Source organism: Aotus nancymaae, unplaced genomic scaffold (genome assembly GCF_030222135.1).
Source record: "Aotus nancymaae isolate 86718 unplaced genomic scaffold, 86718_ANA_hifiasm-v0.15.2.pri h1tg000006l, whole genome shotgun sequence".
Classification (NCBI taxonomy): Eukaryota; Metazoa; Chordata; class Mammalia; order Primates; family Aotidae; genus Aotus; species Aotus nancymaae.
The window spans coordinates 24588297-24604912 of NW_026988417.1; the positions used below are offsets into that span (position 1 = coordinate 24588297).

Below are 16616 nucleotides of genomic sequence, written 5' to 3' on the forward strand. Positions count from 1 at the left end.
AAGTAGCTGGGATTACAGGTGCCCACCACCACGCCTGGCTAATTTTTGTATTTTTAGTAGAGACAGAGTTTCGCCATGTTGGCCAGGCTAGTCTCAAACTCCTCATCTCTGGTGATCTGTCTGCCTTGGCCTTCCAAAGTGCTGGAATTGCAGGCATGACCCACCACACCCAACCAGGAATAATGTACTTTAAAACTTTGTTACTGTCTTAGAAAGTTAAAAATAGGAAATTTGATGATTTTATACTTACATTCAATTAATACTGATTTTAAGAACTTAATCTCTGTTCCTTTGTTAGAGAATAAACTAATTGGTAGTCTATAAAAATGTATCTCTGGGAGGTAGAATATGAAGTGGGATGAGGTCATTTGTTCTTAATAGAAATCTGCATATTTGAATATTAAGATACGTACTCAAAACAGCAATAGAAGAAAATCCCTGAAATCTGACAGATAACATTTTCTAAGCTTTTAAAAGGACATTTTTAGTAAATAATTACAGCTAAATTTCATCTTTCTTATATTATGAAATTTAATGAGCTATGTAGTCTTTTTGTAGGCCCTCAATGATTAGATTTCATGTTTGTTCCTATCTTAGTCTAGTTCCTAGACTAGTTGATTTCTCCATATGCCCCATTCTTTTCATCCGATACTGTTCTTTCTGCTTGGAATATGTCCCCCCACATGGCCAGTCCATTCTCTTTTGGGAATCTTCCACAAGTCACTGATACAGAAACCTTCTTTGGCCCCTTAGCATTCTATGCCACATTTAAGGCAGTTTCACATATTCTGTGATTATTTGTACAGATATTATTTCTCTCAAAGATTTAGGTTTCTTAATATACTGATATTAAGAAACCCATGTCATCCACTCTTGTGTATACTGTGCCTTGTTGGTGCTCAATAAAAATTTGATGTAGCCGGGCACGGTTGCTCATGCCTGTAAACCCAGCACTTTGGGAGGCCAAGGTGGGCGGATCACCTGAGCTCGGGAATTCAAGACCCGCCTGACTAACATGAAGAAACCCTGTCTCTACTAAAAATACAATATTAGCCGGGCATGGTGGTGCATGCCTGTAATCCCAGCTACTTGGGAAGCTGAGGCAGAAGAATCCCTTGAACTTGGGAGGCAGACGTTGTGGTGAGCTGAGATGGTGCCATTGCACTCCAGGCTGGGCAACAAGAGCAAAACTTCATCTCAAAAGAGAAATTGATGTAAGAATGGAATTTTCTGGAGGCTTTTAAGTGGTAGGCATGCCTGAAATATGGACTGGATCTGCTCTTTAATGTTTCTTCTAAGGACGGAAAAAGAAAAATATTTGTATTGGGAGGGACTTAGAGTCAATATGAGGACCACCCTGACACAGGTTTTAAATGTGGGGATGTGCTGTGTGAGGAAGATTAGTAGCCTTATCTGCAAGGCCCCTTCAAAGTAATCTGCAAAATGCTAGGGAGAAGTTTCACTAATCTTGAAACATAAAATCGCAACCTACAAAGTGTCTTGGTCTGCTGCCACTGCATTCACAATGTCCCCGTTGGTCTCTCCAGTGGAGTAGTACATCTGTTGCCAGAGAAATAAAAATGTGTTTGTGTATTGTTGTTGTTGTTGTTTTAAAGGGAGTCTCTGTCACCTAGGCTGGAGTGCAATGGCACAATCTCGGCTCACTGCTCACTGCAACCTCCACCTCCCAGGTTCAAGCGATTCTCCTGCCTCAGACTCCTGAGTAGCTGGGATTACAGATGTGTGCCACCACACCCTGCTCATTTTTGTATTTTTAGTAGAGATGGTGTTTTGCCATGTTAGCCAGGCTGGTCTCGAACTCTTAACCTCGGGTGATTTACCTGCCTTGGCCTCCCAAAGTGCTGAGATTACAGGCATGAGCCACCGTGCCCGGCCTGTGTGTGATTTTTATACTACTTTTATGGCACTTAAATCATGCCCTGTATAAGAATGACTTTGTGTACTTGTTTAGCCCCGTACAGATTAGAAGCTCACTGATGGCAGTGCCTGTGGACATCATTGTGTTCACTTACTAGGCACGAGAACTGTGCCTTACCTATGGTGATAGAGATTACCAGCTGCATCACCTGTGACCTCAGTTAATGGGAAGCAGGCAGCCAGGCTAACACATTTCTTCACCCTCTGGGTAGCAGGTGCTTGTAAATACCAACTGAGTGAATGGAAATGCCATTTATTATGCCGCTTTATGCCTCACACCTTAACCACGCTATGTAAGAAGTGGATACACTTAGAGCTGCCTAGGTAGGACAGCTTCCACAAAATCTAAAGGAAAATCCAGTTTTACTCTTTGATGTGATTTTAAATGGACCATGAACATCTGGGTTGAAATTACTTGAGGGTCAGCTAAGAAGGTCATTGCAATAAAGTGGAGATAAGATCTCTGCTATTTGATTTCAGGCAATTTGGTATAAGTGTTAACTCAGCAAGATGAGACAAATAGAGCAACAAGATCTCAGAGCTCGGAAGGGTTGAGTTTTATCCCAACTGTCTTTGGTAGGACAGTTACAAGGTCCCTGGTTTAGTTGCTTGATACCACTGGAGACCAGAAGAGGTGAAACAGCTCGTGATCTCTAAGATGGTAGGCCTGAATAGATGGGCCAGTTTCTTCATCTGTGTTAAATACACTGAGCTCCAAGTTTCTCTTCAAAGAATCAGTATGTCAGTATGTTCAGCTCTCTTATTCTTTGTTCTCCATTTTAAAGTTTAACTTCCTTGTTCTCTTCACCCCATTGCCTCAAGTTTCAGTAAACAACTTTCCTGCCAGTTCTAATCAGTAGTCCACATCTGTTCCCCTGGTCACCTGCTTTGACCTGAGCCACCCCTGGTCACCTGCTCTGATCTGAGTCACCTTAAGTTACCTGTTCCATAACCATCCTTTCCGCGAAACTGCTCACCCCACCACTCTGGCTCATACCCCTCCTCCCTTTAAAATGGCCAATTGGAATTAGCTTAGACTATGTGGTCCGACCCTAGCCAAAGGGGGAATGATACAGCAGTAGGGGCTACCTGCATCAGGGATAAAAACCCCCCCTCCCTTGTTCAAGTGTGCTCTTGCCATTGCTCCATTGGTGAGATGCATGCTTCTATAGAGGTAAATTGCCTTGCTGAGAAAATCTTAGTCTGATCACTAGTTCTTCTTTTTGGCACCGAGGAACAAGCAATTGTTTCTGACATCTACAAATGTGGAGAGGAGGAGTGGGAGAACACTAGAGGAAGTCAGCCCAAACATTGTATGTGCTTAGAGAAGACAGAGGAAAACAAAGGTTGCTGCCCGTTAACTTTACAGTAAATCAAGGAAAAATAAAATCATCTCTAACCCTACCACCCAGAGATACTACCCAGAGATAACCACTGTTACAACTTTCCTGTCTACCCTTCCAAAGATAGGTTCTTGCATAAATAGGTATACAGACACATGCTAAGATTTCCCTCACAAAAATGGAATTTTAAGTACATACTGTTTTGTGACTCATACTTTTTTGAAAGTATATTGTGTACATTGATTTATGTCTGCATAGTATTCTTTAGGATAGATATATATTTTTAAAAATTTATAATGGGACATCTAGGTTGTTTGCATTTTTTTCACTTTTGTTAATAACCTTATAATGAACATGCTTAAGTATTTATTTCTCCTGCCTTTGCCTCCTTAAAAAGCACTGATGCCTGGTCCCTGAGCCTTCTTCCCTTTTCCTCTTTATTCTGTGTCACAAATGCATAAATGAGCCAGTTTGACAAAGCAATATTTTCCTAAGGATGGAGGAGGCAAACAGAGTAGGTAAAGCAAAAATCTTTATGGGGCAATGGGAAAGAGAAAAGGCTGGAAGTCTACAGCCCTACCACCCTGAACACACCTGAGCTTGTCTGATCTCGGAAGCTAAGCAGGGTCGGGCCTGGTTAGTACTTGGATGGGAGACCATCTGAGAATACTGGGTGCTGTAGGCTTTATTTAAAAAATAAATAAATAAAAATAAAAGGCTGGAAACACTGTGTTAATATTTCCTGTCTACAGCTACTTTGGATCATTTCCACGAATGATCCCTGCTGCCACTGCCTACCAACACACATGAGGGGGCTACAACAAGCTTGTCTAACTCGCAGCCTGCAGCCCAGGACGGCTTTGAATGCAGCTCAACACAAATTCGTAAACTTTCTTAAAACATTATAAGATTTTTTTTGTGATTTTTTTTTTTTTTTTTTTTTTTTTTTTTTTTTTTTTTTTTTTTAGTTCATCAGCTGTCATTAGTGTTAGTGTATTCTATGTGTGGCCCAAGCCAATTCTTCTAATGTGGGAAGCCAAAAGATTGGACGCCCCTGGTCTATAGCAGCATATAACTCTGCTGTTTCCTGCCCACACCTGGAACTCCACACCTGTGCTGTTTCCTTTGTGGTAAGGCTTAGGAAATTCATATTCTGTGAAAACTTCCTGTGCAGGTGGTTATACTCTGTCCTTTGCAGTACAGTGTTTATGCCTCTGGGAACAGCCATTTTCACGAGTTGTATGGGTGTTTGTATTCAGGTAAGTTCCAGGAAAATGGACATTCAATTTCCATAAGAATGTAAAGTGCATAGATACTGGATCCCCACCAGATGATCTGTTATAACTGCCCCAAAACAACACCTGAAAATGCATTTTGTGAAAAACACAGGCAAGTGCATTTTCACCTTAGAAATGTTGATTCTGGAAGAGTTAGGGGGACATGCTAAGTTGTTTGTGGCAAAGGCAAGGGTTGCAAAGCCCCTGAGAGGAAGTCAAGGGTTGAGAACAGTGGCTGGCACAAATTAGTTACTTGACACTGAATGAATTAATCTCCCTCCATCGTCTACTTCCCAGGGGCCAGATCCAGACAGAGGTCAAGAAGAGGAGGCTTGTTGGAAGTTAAAGGTCCTGCAGTGTAGGGTTGAGGGCCCCACAGGGTCATGGTGTGTCCCTTATGCTGTGCTGAGGCGCAGGATCCAACAATAAAGAGACAGGACACAGAAGTACAAGGAAAATGCAGCTGGGCTCAGGGGGGCCACGCCACCTATAAGTGGAGTCAGGTGAGGCCCCAAATGTCCAGAAGTGTCAGTATTTATTGTGTATAGGTTAGGAGGCAGGGCAGTGAGTGAAGTCATCTTTAAGGATAGTGATAGGGTCATGAGCAATAAAACAAGGGGTCCATCCTCATTAGGTCACCTAGGCTAGGAGGTGGACAGTGCATAGCAAGGGCCGTGTGCAGTAAGGGGTCCACCCCCATTAGGTCACTGAGGCATGAAGGTGGGCCACGCGCAGTGAAGAGGGTACAGTGTGCAATACCTCTATCTACGGGCAAGTTACTTCTAAGAAGATTTATAGGAGGATGCTTTGAGTCACACAGCAGTGACAGAGCTGTCAGGGTTACCGCCACCTGTTGGCAGCTTCCAATGAGTTCTATAGGAAGATGCTTTTTGGGCAGCACAGTAACAAGAGCTAACAAAGTTCATAGTCACCAAGGTATGATTATCCGGAGGGGTTTTGAGCCCACGGATGCTCAAGGGATTGCCGGTCTGAGGGCAGCCTTCCACAAGAAGACGCAAGGTCCTACAATTCCTTTATCAGGAGGAGTGGCTCTTGCTCCAAGCCTGCCATACAGTGGGTATCTTTATGATACTGAACGCTGCTGCCTGGGCCATGGATTCTTGTCCTGGTATAACTGTTTTTCCCTTAAATCATGCTCTGCACTGTCTGCTCCAGACATTCCTCTGACTATAAGCTGCTTATTCCTTAATTCATGCTCTGTACCGTGTCTACTCCAGGCATTCCTCCGATTATGAACTAAGATATAGTTATATATATATATGTATATGGAAATAACTGAGTGGTGAGATATTCTTTAGGCACACATTCTATGAACATATATATGATTATATATAGAGGATTATATAAAGAAATAACTGAGTAGTAACACTATAAACTGAGATATTCTTCAGATCTTAATTGTGCCAGGATTTTGCTTAGCTCTCCTTCCTCGGTGCCTACGTGGGGGGTTATCCACACTGAGGCCTCTTTCTCCATTGAACAAGTGAAAGGTAGTGAAAAGTAGATGACTTTCTACCATAGGTCTGTGGGAAGTAGAAAAGTTCCTTTTTAAAGTTTCCTTGCTTATTAAAGAATAAGTGTGCTAATAACTCTTTGTTAAACCCTATCCTACATAGTTGTTAAACATGCCATGCTTACAGGCAAGTAGTATATTCTATGTTCTTGTACTTTAACCAAGATATCTGTGCTGAACCAGGCATATCCCAGCTCTCCATTGCTTTTACCTGTTTAGAAAAGTTTTAAGTTGTTAGCCAATCGGGTTTTAGTTTAGATTGTGAGGTCTGGCTCCAGCTAATGAAGATCAGACACAGCAGTAAGGATGACCCCAAATGCATAAGGGATAAATTTGTGTGCTTTCCTTTGTTCATTGTATTCTCATGGCATGACAGCTAGTGAGAGTACCCTTCCTGCCGTCCAGGAAGTAAAAATTGTATTGCTGAAAAATCCTTTGTCTCAGTGCTAATTTTTCTTTGCAGCACCGAACATTTATTTCCAACAGATTTTAAGAACCCTAGGATGACATTGTCACATTCTCTCAGGGAGGTCATAGCTGTGGGAACTGTGAACATGTTGACTCATTTAAATGTGTCCTATATAAAGCAACATCAGATGAGTTCTGATTTCCAAGACTGCCAGGCGGGCCTGTGAGCCTTCTGGGCAAAACCCATCCCATGCATTCGTGTAGCCCCAGTTCTTCCACATGGTAAATGCCCAAGAAGCTATAGAAGAAATCGTGTGTGAGCCCACAGTCCTCATTCGTTATGATGGGGCTGCAATTACCAATAAGTTGTGAGGGTTAAATGGGATGAGGAGTCACAGTATTATTTGCCTGTTAGGGAGGTTTTAGGGCAGGCCTCTCTTCCCTCTTCAAACTGGAATCACCCAAAGAGTTTTAGTAAATACTGGGCCCATCCAGAGTTAATTCTCTTTTAATTGGTTTGGGGTGCTGCTTGGACAGGTGAACTTTTAAAATTCTATACTGAGCCACCAGGAATGACATGAGAACTACTTGTTTGGAGTCTGTCAGAGGAGGCTCCAGCTGATCAGAACCTAAAGTTCATATTCTTTTTCATCTCCCCATTGTCGCTGAAGCCTTTCCCCTACACCCCTACCGTCCCTTCAAACACAGCAGCGAATTTCTGGGAAAACTGGAAAATTATGCAAGCGTGCCCACACGTGTGCACACACGCGTTACCAAAAAATCCGCGTGCAGCTTTCCACTTCCCAGTGCCCAGCGCTCCCACCCGCAGCTGGTACCACCGCTCTGCTTCTCCCTCTCCGCTCCCCTCGGGGCTCCCTGCCCCGCCCACGTGCCCCACCCTCCCTCACGCCCCGCCCACGTGCCCCACCCTCCCTCACGCCCCGCCCCTCGCCATTCCCTGCCCCGCCCACGTGCCCCACCCTCCCCTCGCTCCGCCCCTCCCTGCTCCGTGCCCCTCCCAAGGGCCCCAGTCTACCCCCACCTCGCCCCGCCCCTCGCTGCTCCCTGCCCCGCCCACGCGCCTTGTCCTTGTCCGCCCCGTCTGGCTCTCGCCTCGCCAGGCCCGGTGCCCTCCCCGCCCCGCCTTCTCCTCTCGCGAGGCAGTCCCGGAGCCGGAAGTGCCTGGAGCGCGCGACAGCGGCAGGGCGGGGCGTCTGGAGGCTGCGGCGCGCGGCCGGCAGAGGGAGGGGAGAGGCCGCTGGGGCAGTGTAGGTCGCCGGTGGGGACTCTTGCAGGTACCGCAGCGGTCGGGGCTCCTCGCGGAGGGCCGGGAGCTCCTGCCGGCCTCTGACTGGGGTGTCGTTGCAGGGCCGTCCCCATGTTGCGTTTTCCGACCTGTTTCCCGTCCTTCCGGGTGGTGGGAGAGAAGCAGCTCCCGCAGGAGATTATTTTCCTGGTCTGGTCTCCCAAGCGGGATCTCATTGCTTTGGCCAACACAGCGGGCGAGGTAAGTGAGCCAGTGGAGCCCGCCTGGGCTGGGTCTGCCCGCTGGGGACCCAAAAACACCGAGCCTGTTCATTCGGGCCACAGGCAGCCGGAGCCTCAGTTTTCCCTTCTACAGACATGGCGGGCCACCTGCTACCCCTTCCCTGCCTCCCAGGACGGCAGTAAACTTTAAGTAATATGCGAAAGGTGGTGTCTGCCATTTTCGGTACTTTTATGGCTAAAGTAACAGTTTTCACACAGCTTAACACCATCAGGCAATCCTGCATCCCCAAGTCTTCTTCACTCTTCGCTTTATTAGTTAAATGAACTTTTTTAAAAGCCCACGATGTGCCACCCATGAGCTAGACATAGTGGTAGATTCAGGGCCTGCCCTAAGGTTGCTTACAGTTTTAATAGCAGAAGGAAGAGTTATTTTCGAACTTTAGTTGCAAGACTATGCGTGTAGCTGACCCAGAATATATATTTAAGAATCTGTAGTCTCTTGTCCACGTTTTATACTACGGGTTGGATAACCAACTTCCACTAAAAAATACCTTTAAATTGGACAAGGAAAGGATGCATCATTGGATTCCAGACAGAACGTACATGGGTTTTGTCAGCATTTCTAGTTCACATTAAACTTCATCGAGTATAAACCTGTTGTACCCAACAGCCGTTTTGTAAGGAAACCTTCACCTGTGCATCTTTCCGCCTCTGGCTTGAGCGTTATCTGGCCAAGTGAGAGTTGCGTAGAGTTAAGTTTGGAAACTAGGCGGTAAGGAAATCTTAGCACCCTGCAGACTACAGCACCATGTTATCTACCATGACCCAGTCGCCAGGGTATTGATGTCTAATTTTTCAGGGCCCTCCATGAAATCTAGTCTCCCTCCTCTGCCGGGATGCTTTGGAACTCTGTCGTGGCTCTAGAGAACAGCAGGTGGTACAGCCACAGGAGTAGGAGGGAAGGTAGAAAGCAGGCACATCTGTGCGATCAGGTGGGTAGGCATGATAGTGGGCACTGTTACATCCATTTCTCAGTGAAGGAAGAAGCAAGGGAATTTTCTGTGGGTGAAGATGGAGAAGAGAATATTGCAAGCTTGAGGAGAAAGAAGAGGTCTGAAAAAGCTAACAAGGCAGGTGGACTTGGGAAACCTAAATAGGATTGTCAGTCAGTGTTAAGAGCACCACAAGATCAGTGTTCTTATTTGAGAGACACTGGTTGAATGAGGTTGTGTCTCCATTCTGTTTGGCTGTGTGGGTGCAGGTACAGTTGGGTTTAACCAGGATTGTTGTTTAGCAAGAGAAAGATGAAAGAGTTGAAGTTATGTGCAAGGGGAGTGATTGTGTTGATGAACTTTGGGTTCTAACCTGGTTAAGGAGGTAAGTGAGGGCAGGTGTAGGGAGAGGAACAGTGACTAGGGGGTAGAATCAATAGATTGTATATTCTGGTGAGGTCAAAGAATTGGAGTTGAGTGTTGCAGAGATGAGCTGGAAGAGAGGTGGTGGATGGAAGGTGGGAAATTTGAAATGGAGATTTTGGTGGCCCTGCAGTTGTTGGTAATGACCAGGCTGGGGGTGTGACCCCGGGAGTGCCTGAGTGCAGTAGAAGATGTGATCACTGGAGGTGAGGTTGTTGACAGCTGAAAAGCCAGGACATATAACTCTTGAAATCACCAAAAATGAGGATGAGTGTGCTGTTAGAAAGCATGAGCGAGCCAGGTGTGCAGATCTTCAAGGAATGAGGGAAATGGCCTAGGGATCTGTAGAGGACTGCAATTAATGGGAGAGTAGGTGGTATGGTCTGACTGCATGTGATTCAAAGTTAGGAGATTTTCAAGAAGAGAAGAAATGGCATTGAGCATCAGGGAAGACACCTGCTTCATCTCCTAGCCCAAGAGGAACAGTACAGGGTCTGTGGGATACAAAATGGTCACCACCTAGGAAGGCTGCAGGGAAGCCATGTCCTCTGATGAGAGGCACATTTCCGATAAAAGTATGAAGATTTTAATTTCATGATGACATCTGACCATGAGCTACAGAAAGCACAGAGGACGGGTTTCAGAAGTAAGGAATGGCGGGAATGGTTTCAGAAAAGAGAGGGTCAAGTCGGAGAGATGATGTTACCAGGAGTGAAGGGTGCTGTGAGGTAAGGTAGGGCATGGTGGTGAAGCTGAGTGTGGAGTCGATGGAGATCGGGAGGGGTCTTCTAGGAGCATGTGCAGTTGTGAGGCCTTTTCTTCCTTACTGTCAATGGTTGTATAGAAGCTGCAACAGGATCAGTCTTAGAGCTCTTGGGCAACATTTTGACCTTCCAAGGTGGGAATTTACTGGTGTGGAAGTGGAGATTTAGAATGGTTAAGTGATTTGTCTAAGATCCATGGCTAGTGAGTGACACAACTGAAATTAGATGCCACGTGGTCTAATTCCAAGCTTAGTATTTGACTATATTACAGCTAGCTACCTTTTTAGTGATGTTTGTGTTCCTTTATTTCTTTTTTGGTTGTTATCTTGGACAGCCTTCTTCTTTCTAAAAGGTAAGTCTCCCGTTGATATAAAAGATGGGAAGATGTGTTAGGTACTGGGTTAAATTAGACCTTGTTTCACCCATTTATTTTAAAATACTTTGTGTTCTTTCAGACACTGTTGTCTTTTTCTATTTTTCTGATAGCTAACTATACTTTTGAGTTACTAATTTAAAAAAAGTTTTTAGTAGGGATCTAGGTGTATTTTATTTTTGGAAATGGATTTTTTTTATTTCCTGCCGTTATATCTGCTTTGTCTTAGGTGTTACTTCATCGACTTGCAAGTTTTCATCGAGTTTGGAGTTTTCCACCAAATGAAAATACAGGAAAGGAAGTGACCTGTCTGGCGTGGAGACCAGATGGCAAACGTAATGATAATATTACAAAAATATATTTTTATTTTCACAAAGAGTATTCTGTAAAGGAATTCTGTTTTCAGGAAGGATTTATTGTTCTTAGTATACATTAGAATTATAAGTACCAGTTGGGGCCTTTTTTTAAAAACATGCCTTAAAATATTTTTATAGAACTCAGATTAATTCTGCTATCTTGTTTCTTGGCAAAGATATCTCTTAAATAAAATCTGGTTTCTTGGCAAAGATAACTCTGAAGTGAAATCCGATGGAATGTACAAAATATTTTGGTTTTGTTCTTTCCGCTGTCATCTTGGCCTGTGTTGTTTGGCCCAGGCAGCACCTGCCACTCTCCAGTCAGTCAGTTCAAGGCCATCATGGCCTTTTTCTTTCACAATGGATTTTAGCACGAAATGTGTGGCTCGTATTCCCTTGGTGCATGTATGTTTGCCTCCCCAGGGGGACTATGAGCTTTGACTTCATACCTTCCATTTCTATGTGATCTTTCTTCTGGTCCCCTCCTATGTTATAGCCTTTTATGGCTCTGGTGATAGAACTCTCCTCTTCCATGTGATATTTTTACAATGACCGTCCTTATTGGAGCTGTTGTATGCATATAATCAGTGAAGTAAAATGCTGTAAATCCTACAGCTTAAAGTTCATCTGTGTCATGGGTATTTTAAGAAAAAAGTGAATTGTTTTTGTAAAATATGTGTTCTTTGCTTAATTTTTCTGTAGATAAATATAAAATACTTAAACATTTTATTGGTGCTTTAAGAAAAATGGATTGTTTTTGTAAAATATTTGCTCCTTGTTGCTTTTTTTTTTTTGAGACAGGGTCTCACTGTCGCCCTTGCTGGAGTGCAGTGCAGTGGTGCGAACTCGGTTCACTGCAACCTCTGCTTCCCGGGTTCAAGCAGTAACTGCGACTACAGGCGTGCACCATCATACCCAGTTAATTTTTGTATTTTTTGGTAGAGCCAGGGTTTCACTGTTTTGGCCAGGTTAGTCTCGAACTCTTGGCCTCAATCATTTGCCTACCTGCTAGAGTATGGGGATTACAGGTGTGAACCTCTGCACCTGGCCCTCATTGCTTTATTTTTGTCTATAGATAAATATAAATATGTACTTAAGAATTCCCTGAAAGCAAATCACTTAGAGATGACAATTGTTTCTGTTTTGGTGAACATCTTTTCCAACATTTCCTGATAAAGTATATACTTGTAGAGACCTATATATAGTTTTATCAAAAAAAAGGTCATCTGGTGCATGCCATTTTGTTGCTTAGCTTTTTCTTTTTTTTTTCCCCCACTCACTTTTTCCCATGTCAATGTGGATAGATTTACCACATTAATGTTAAATGACTGCAAACTAACCCATTATATTTATATATTGTAATTTACCAAACCTAGTCTCCCTTGGTGGATATTTAGATGGTTTTCAGTTTTTGGCTTTTATAAGCAATGCTGTATAAACATTCTAAACACCGGGAAGAACTTTGCCAGTAGCTCCCTTAGATTAACTCCCAAAATGGAATTTTCGGAAGTGTTTTAAAAATTCTGTGCTCATTCTGTAGTCATTTTGCTTGGAGCATATGTAGAATATGTGTAAGTTTAGAGGACTTTTGCAAGTAAAGTTTTGAGATCTTGCACTAAATAATTCAAAAACATGGAATCTCAAAGATAAATCATGTAAGTCAGTGTGCATTAAAATATATTTAAGTAGTTGTATTAAATTTTTAAAAGTCTCATGTTTTTGGATAGTAAAATATGTTTTTTGTTAGATAATGATCTTTTCAAGTTTGTTTTAAATTGTTTTTAAGAAGGAAGGCTGGATTGGTTCACATCTGGCAAAGTTGCATGTGATGGTGATATGCAGTGAAACTCACTGCCCTCTTTTTGGAAATTCTTAAATTACACATGTTAGGAAGAAACAATGACTTGCGTAGAGAAATCGTACTAGAAAATTTAGCCACACTCAAAGGAAGATTTATCTGTGTTGAATGGCCTCGTTTACCACCATGGTTTAGAAACATAAAGGAGGAATACAAAGCCTTCCAAGAACAAAGCAGATGGAATCACTGTTTACCTTTTAGACATACGTTAGGATGTAATTATTTGTTGAAGCCTCTTCTGTATTTTCTGCTTGACTACAGGGTTTTAGTCTGAAATCTTTGATGTGTAAGATGTTAAGTGTGTTACATGAAAAAGTAGTAGATCACCTATAAAGTTTGAGCACTTGAAAATAAGCTTAGATAATAACATAACTACAATATATGCAGATACCTCTTTTTTCAGTTAAAATATCGAAGGATGTTTAGGTCAAAAGTTGCCATGATTAAGATGCACTTAAGATTAAAACTAGGCAATAGGTGAAATACCCATTTATTTCTCTGAAATCTTACACTAATTTATTCTGATTGCTTTTTCTTGTTTTAGTTTTGGCCTTTGCTCTTGCTGATACCAAGAAAATTATTTTATGTGATGTAGAAAAACCTGAGAGCTTACATTCTTTTTCTGTGGAGGCTCCAGTTTCCTGTATGCATTGGATGGAAGTGACTGTAGAAAGCAGGTAATTAGAAAAACTTATGTAGTCATAGGATATTCATGAGATTTTTATTGTTTAAAATGGAAACTTAGGAGTATCTGAGTATTGAGTGTGTGTGCATTGCATTTAAATTTTGGTTTAACTTTAGCAAGATGAAATTTTTTAATGGTTTCCTAGATTTTTTTTTCCTTCTGATAAACCTCTATAGGCATACTTCAGAGATTGTGGGCTTGGTTCCAGACCACTGCAATAAAGTGAACATTGCGATAAAAGCAAGTCATTTGAATTTCTTGGTTTCTTAGTGCATATAAAAGTTATGTTTATACTATGCTATAGTACATTTAAGTGTGCAGTAACATGTCTAAAAAAAAGTATGTACCTTAATTAAAATGTACTTTATTACTATTACTAAAAAATGCAAATGCTCATCTGAACTTTTAGTAAGCTGTCATCTCACTGAAAGTGGAGGGTCTTGCCTTGGTGTTGATGGCTGCTGACTGATCAGGGAGGTGGCAGCTGAAGGTTAGGGTGGCTGTGGCAATTTCTTAACATCAACAGCAGTGGAATTTGTCGCATCAATTGACTCTTTCTTTTATGAAAGATTTCTCTGTGGCATGGGATGCTGTTTGATAGCATTTTACCCAAGGTAGAACTTCTTTCAAAATTGGAGTCAGCGCTCTCCAACTCTGTTGCTGCTTTATCAACCAAGTTTATGGAATGTTCTAAATCCTTTCTCATTTCAACATTGCTCATAGCATGTTTACCAGGACTAAATTCCATCTTAACAAACCACTTTATTTGCTCATCCCTAAGAAGCAACTCCTTATCCATTCAGGTTTTGTCATGAGATTGCAGCAATTCAGGCCCACCTTCAGACTCAATGTCTAATTCTAGTTCTCTTGCTGTTTCTACCACATCTGCAGTCATTTCCTCCAGTGAAGTCTTGAATCTCTCAAAGTCATCCATGGAAGTTGGAATCAGCTTCTTGCAAACCCCTGTTAATGTTGATATTTTGACTTCTCATGAATTATGAATGTTCTTAATGGTATCCAGAATGATGAATCCTTTCTAGAAGGTTCTCAATTTTCTTTGCCCAGATCCATCAGAGGGATCACTATCTATGGCAGCTCTAGCTTTATGAAATGTTTTTCTGAAATAATAAGCCTTGAAAGGTGGCCAGGCACGGCGGCTCATGCCTGTGATCCCAGCACTTTGGAAGGGAGATCCCAAAGTGGGATCTGCCCAAGGTGGGCAGATCACTTGAGCCCAGGAGTTCAATACTAGCCTGGGCAACATGGTAAAACCCTTTCTTAAATACTAGCCAGATGTGGTAGCTGTAGTCCTAGCTACTCAGGAGGCTGAGGTGGGAGGATCACCGAACCCTGAGGAGGTTGAGGCTGCAGTCAGCTATAACAGGACCACTGCACTCCAGCCTGGGTGACACAGTGACCTGTCTCAAAAAAAAAAAAAAAAAAAAAGATTTGACAGTTGAAATTACCGCTTGACCCATGTAATGCAGAATGGATTTTTGTGTTAACAGGCATGAAAACAACATCTTATATATATCTCTGTCAGAGCTCTTGGGTGACCAGTCATGAATAAGCAGTAATATTTTGAAAGGGATCTTTTTTCGAAGCAAGTAGGCCTCAGCAGTGGATTAAAGCATTTAGTAAACTATGCTGTAAACAGATATGCTGTCATCTAGGCTTTCTTGTTCCATTTATAGAACACAGATGGGATAGATTTAGCATAATTCTCAAGGGCCATAGGATTTCAGAATGGTAAATGAGTTTTGGATTCATAGTTACCAGCTATGTTAACCCCTAATAAGAGAATTAGCTTATCTTTTGAAGCTTTGAAGCCAGGCATTGACTCCTCTCTAGCTATGAACGTCCTAGATGGTGCAATATTTGACTAGCTTATATATATACATAATCCTCCATGGCATCTTCTTCCAATAAAAGGCCGTTTCTTCTCCATTGAAAATCTGTTGTTTAGTGTAACCACCTTCATCAGCGATTTAGCTGGATCTTGTTGCAGCTTCCTCTCAGCACTTTCATAGAATTGAAGAGAGTTGGGGCCTTACTGTAGCTTAGTCTTTGGCTTAACAGAATGTTGTGGCTGGTTTGATCGTCTGTCCAGATCACTAAAACTTTCTCCATATCAGCAATAAGGCTGTTTCACGTTCTTATTATTTGTGTAATCACTGGAGCAGCACTTTTAATTTCCTTTAAGAACTTTTCCATTGCATTCACAACTTGGCAGACTGGCAAAAGAGGCCTAGCTTTTGGCCTAATCTTGGCTTTTGACATGCCTTCCTCACTAAGCCTAATCATTTCTAGCTTCTGATTTAAAGTGAGACAGTTGAACACTTAGAGGTCATTGTAGGGATATTAACTGGCCTGGTTTCAATATTGCTGTGTTTCAAGGAGTAGGGAGGCCTGAGCAAAGGAAGTGGGAAAGGGAATGGCCAGTCAGTAGAGCAGTCAGAACACACACATTTATCAATGAAGCTCACCATTTTAAAAAAATTTTATTTATTTTTATTTAATTAATTAATTTATTTTGAGATGGAGTTTTGCTCTTGTCCAGGCTGTAGTGCAATGGCGGGATCTTAGCCCACCGCAACCTCCCCCTCCTGGATTCAAGAGATTCTCCTGCTTCAGCCTCCCGAATAGCTGGGATTACAGACGTGTGCCACCACACCCAGCTAATTATATATTTTTAGTAGAGATGGGGTTTCTCCATGTTGGTCAGGCTGGTCTCGAACCCCCAACCTCAGGTGATCTGCCCACCTTGGCCTCCCAAAGTGCTGGGATTAGAGGCATGAACCACTGCACTTGGCCTTATTTATTTTTTGAGACACAGTTTCATTCTGTCACCCAGGCCAGAGTGCAGTGCAGTGGCGCAGTCTCAGCTCACTGCAGCCTATGCCTACAGGGTTCAAGTGATTCTCCTTCCTCAGCCTCCCAAGTAGCTGGAATTATAGGTGTGCACCACCACGCCTGGCTAATTTTTATATTTTTAGTAGAGACAGGGATTCACCATGTTGGCCAGGCTGGTCTCGAACTCCTCTCCTCAAGTGATTCGCCCACCTCAGCTTCCCAAAGCCGGGATTACAGGTGTGAGCCACCACACCAGCCAAAGCTCACCATTTTATATGGCCATGGTTTGTGGCACCCTCAAAACATTTACAACGGTAACATCAA

General features: G+C 42.7%; 1 protein-coding gene and 1 pseudogene across 2 annotated transcripts in view; both read left to right on the top strand.

The window, feature by feature from the left end:
* The first annotated feature begins 3847 nt into the window (after positions 1 to 3847).
* LOC135272145 (5S ribosomal RNA) lies at positions 3848 to 3966 on the top strand (annotated as a pseudogene).
* Positions 3967 to 7714: 3748 nt separating this feature from the next.
* ANAPC4 (anaphase promoting complex subunit 4) overlaps positions 7715 to 16616 on the top strand; it is a 41365-nt gene continuing 32463 nt past the window's right edge. For both annotated transcript variants that reach the window (XM_012472435.3, XM_012472439.2), the window contains exons 1-4: positions 7715 to 7795; positions 7869 to 8007; positions 10770 to 10875; positions 13299 to 13431. In XM_012472435.3, coding sequence (XP_012327858.2) covers positions 7879 to 8007; positions 10770 to 10875; positions 13299 to 13431 — 368 coding nt within the window. In that variant the 5' untranslated portion in view covers positions 7715 to 7795; positions 7869 to 7878. The remainder of the gene's footprint in view (positions 7796 to 7868; positions 8008 to 10769; positions 10876 to 13298; positions 13432 to 16616) is intronic.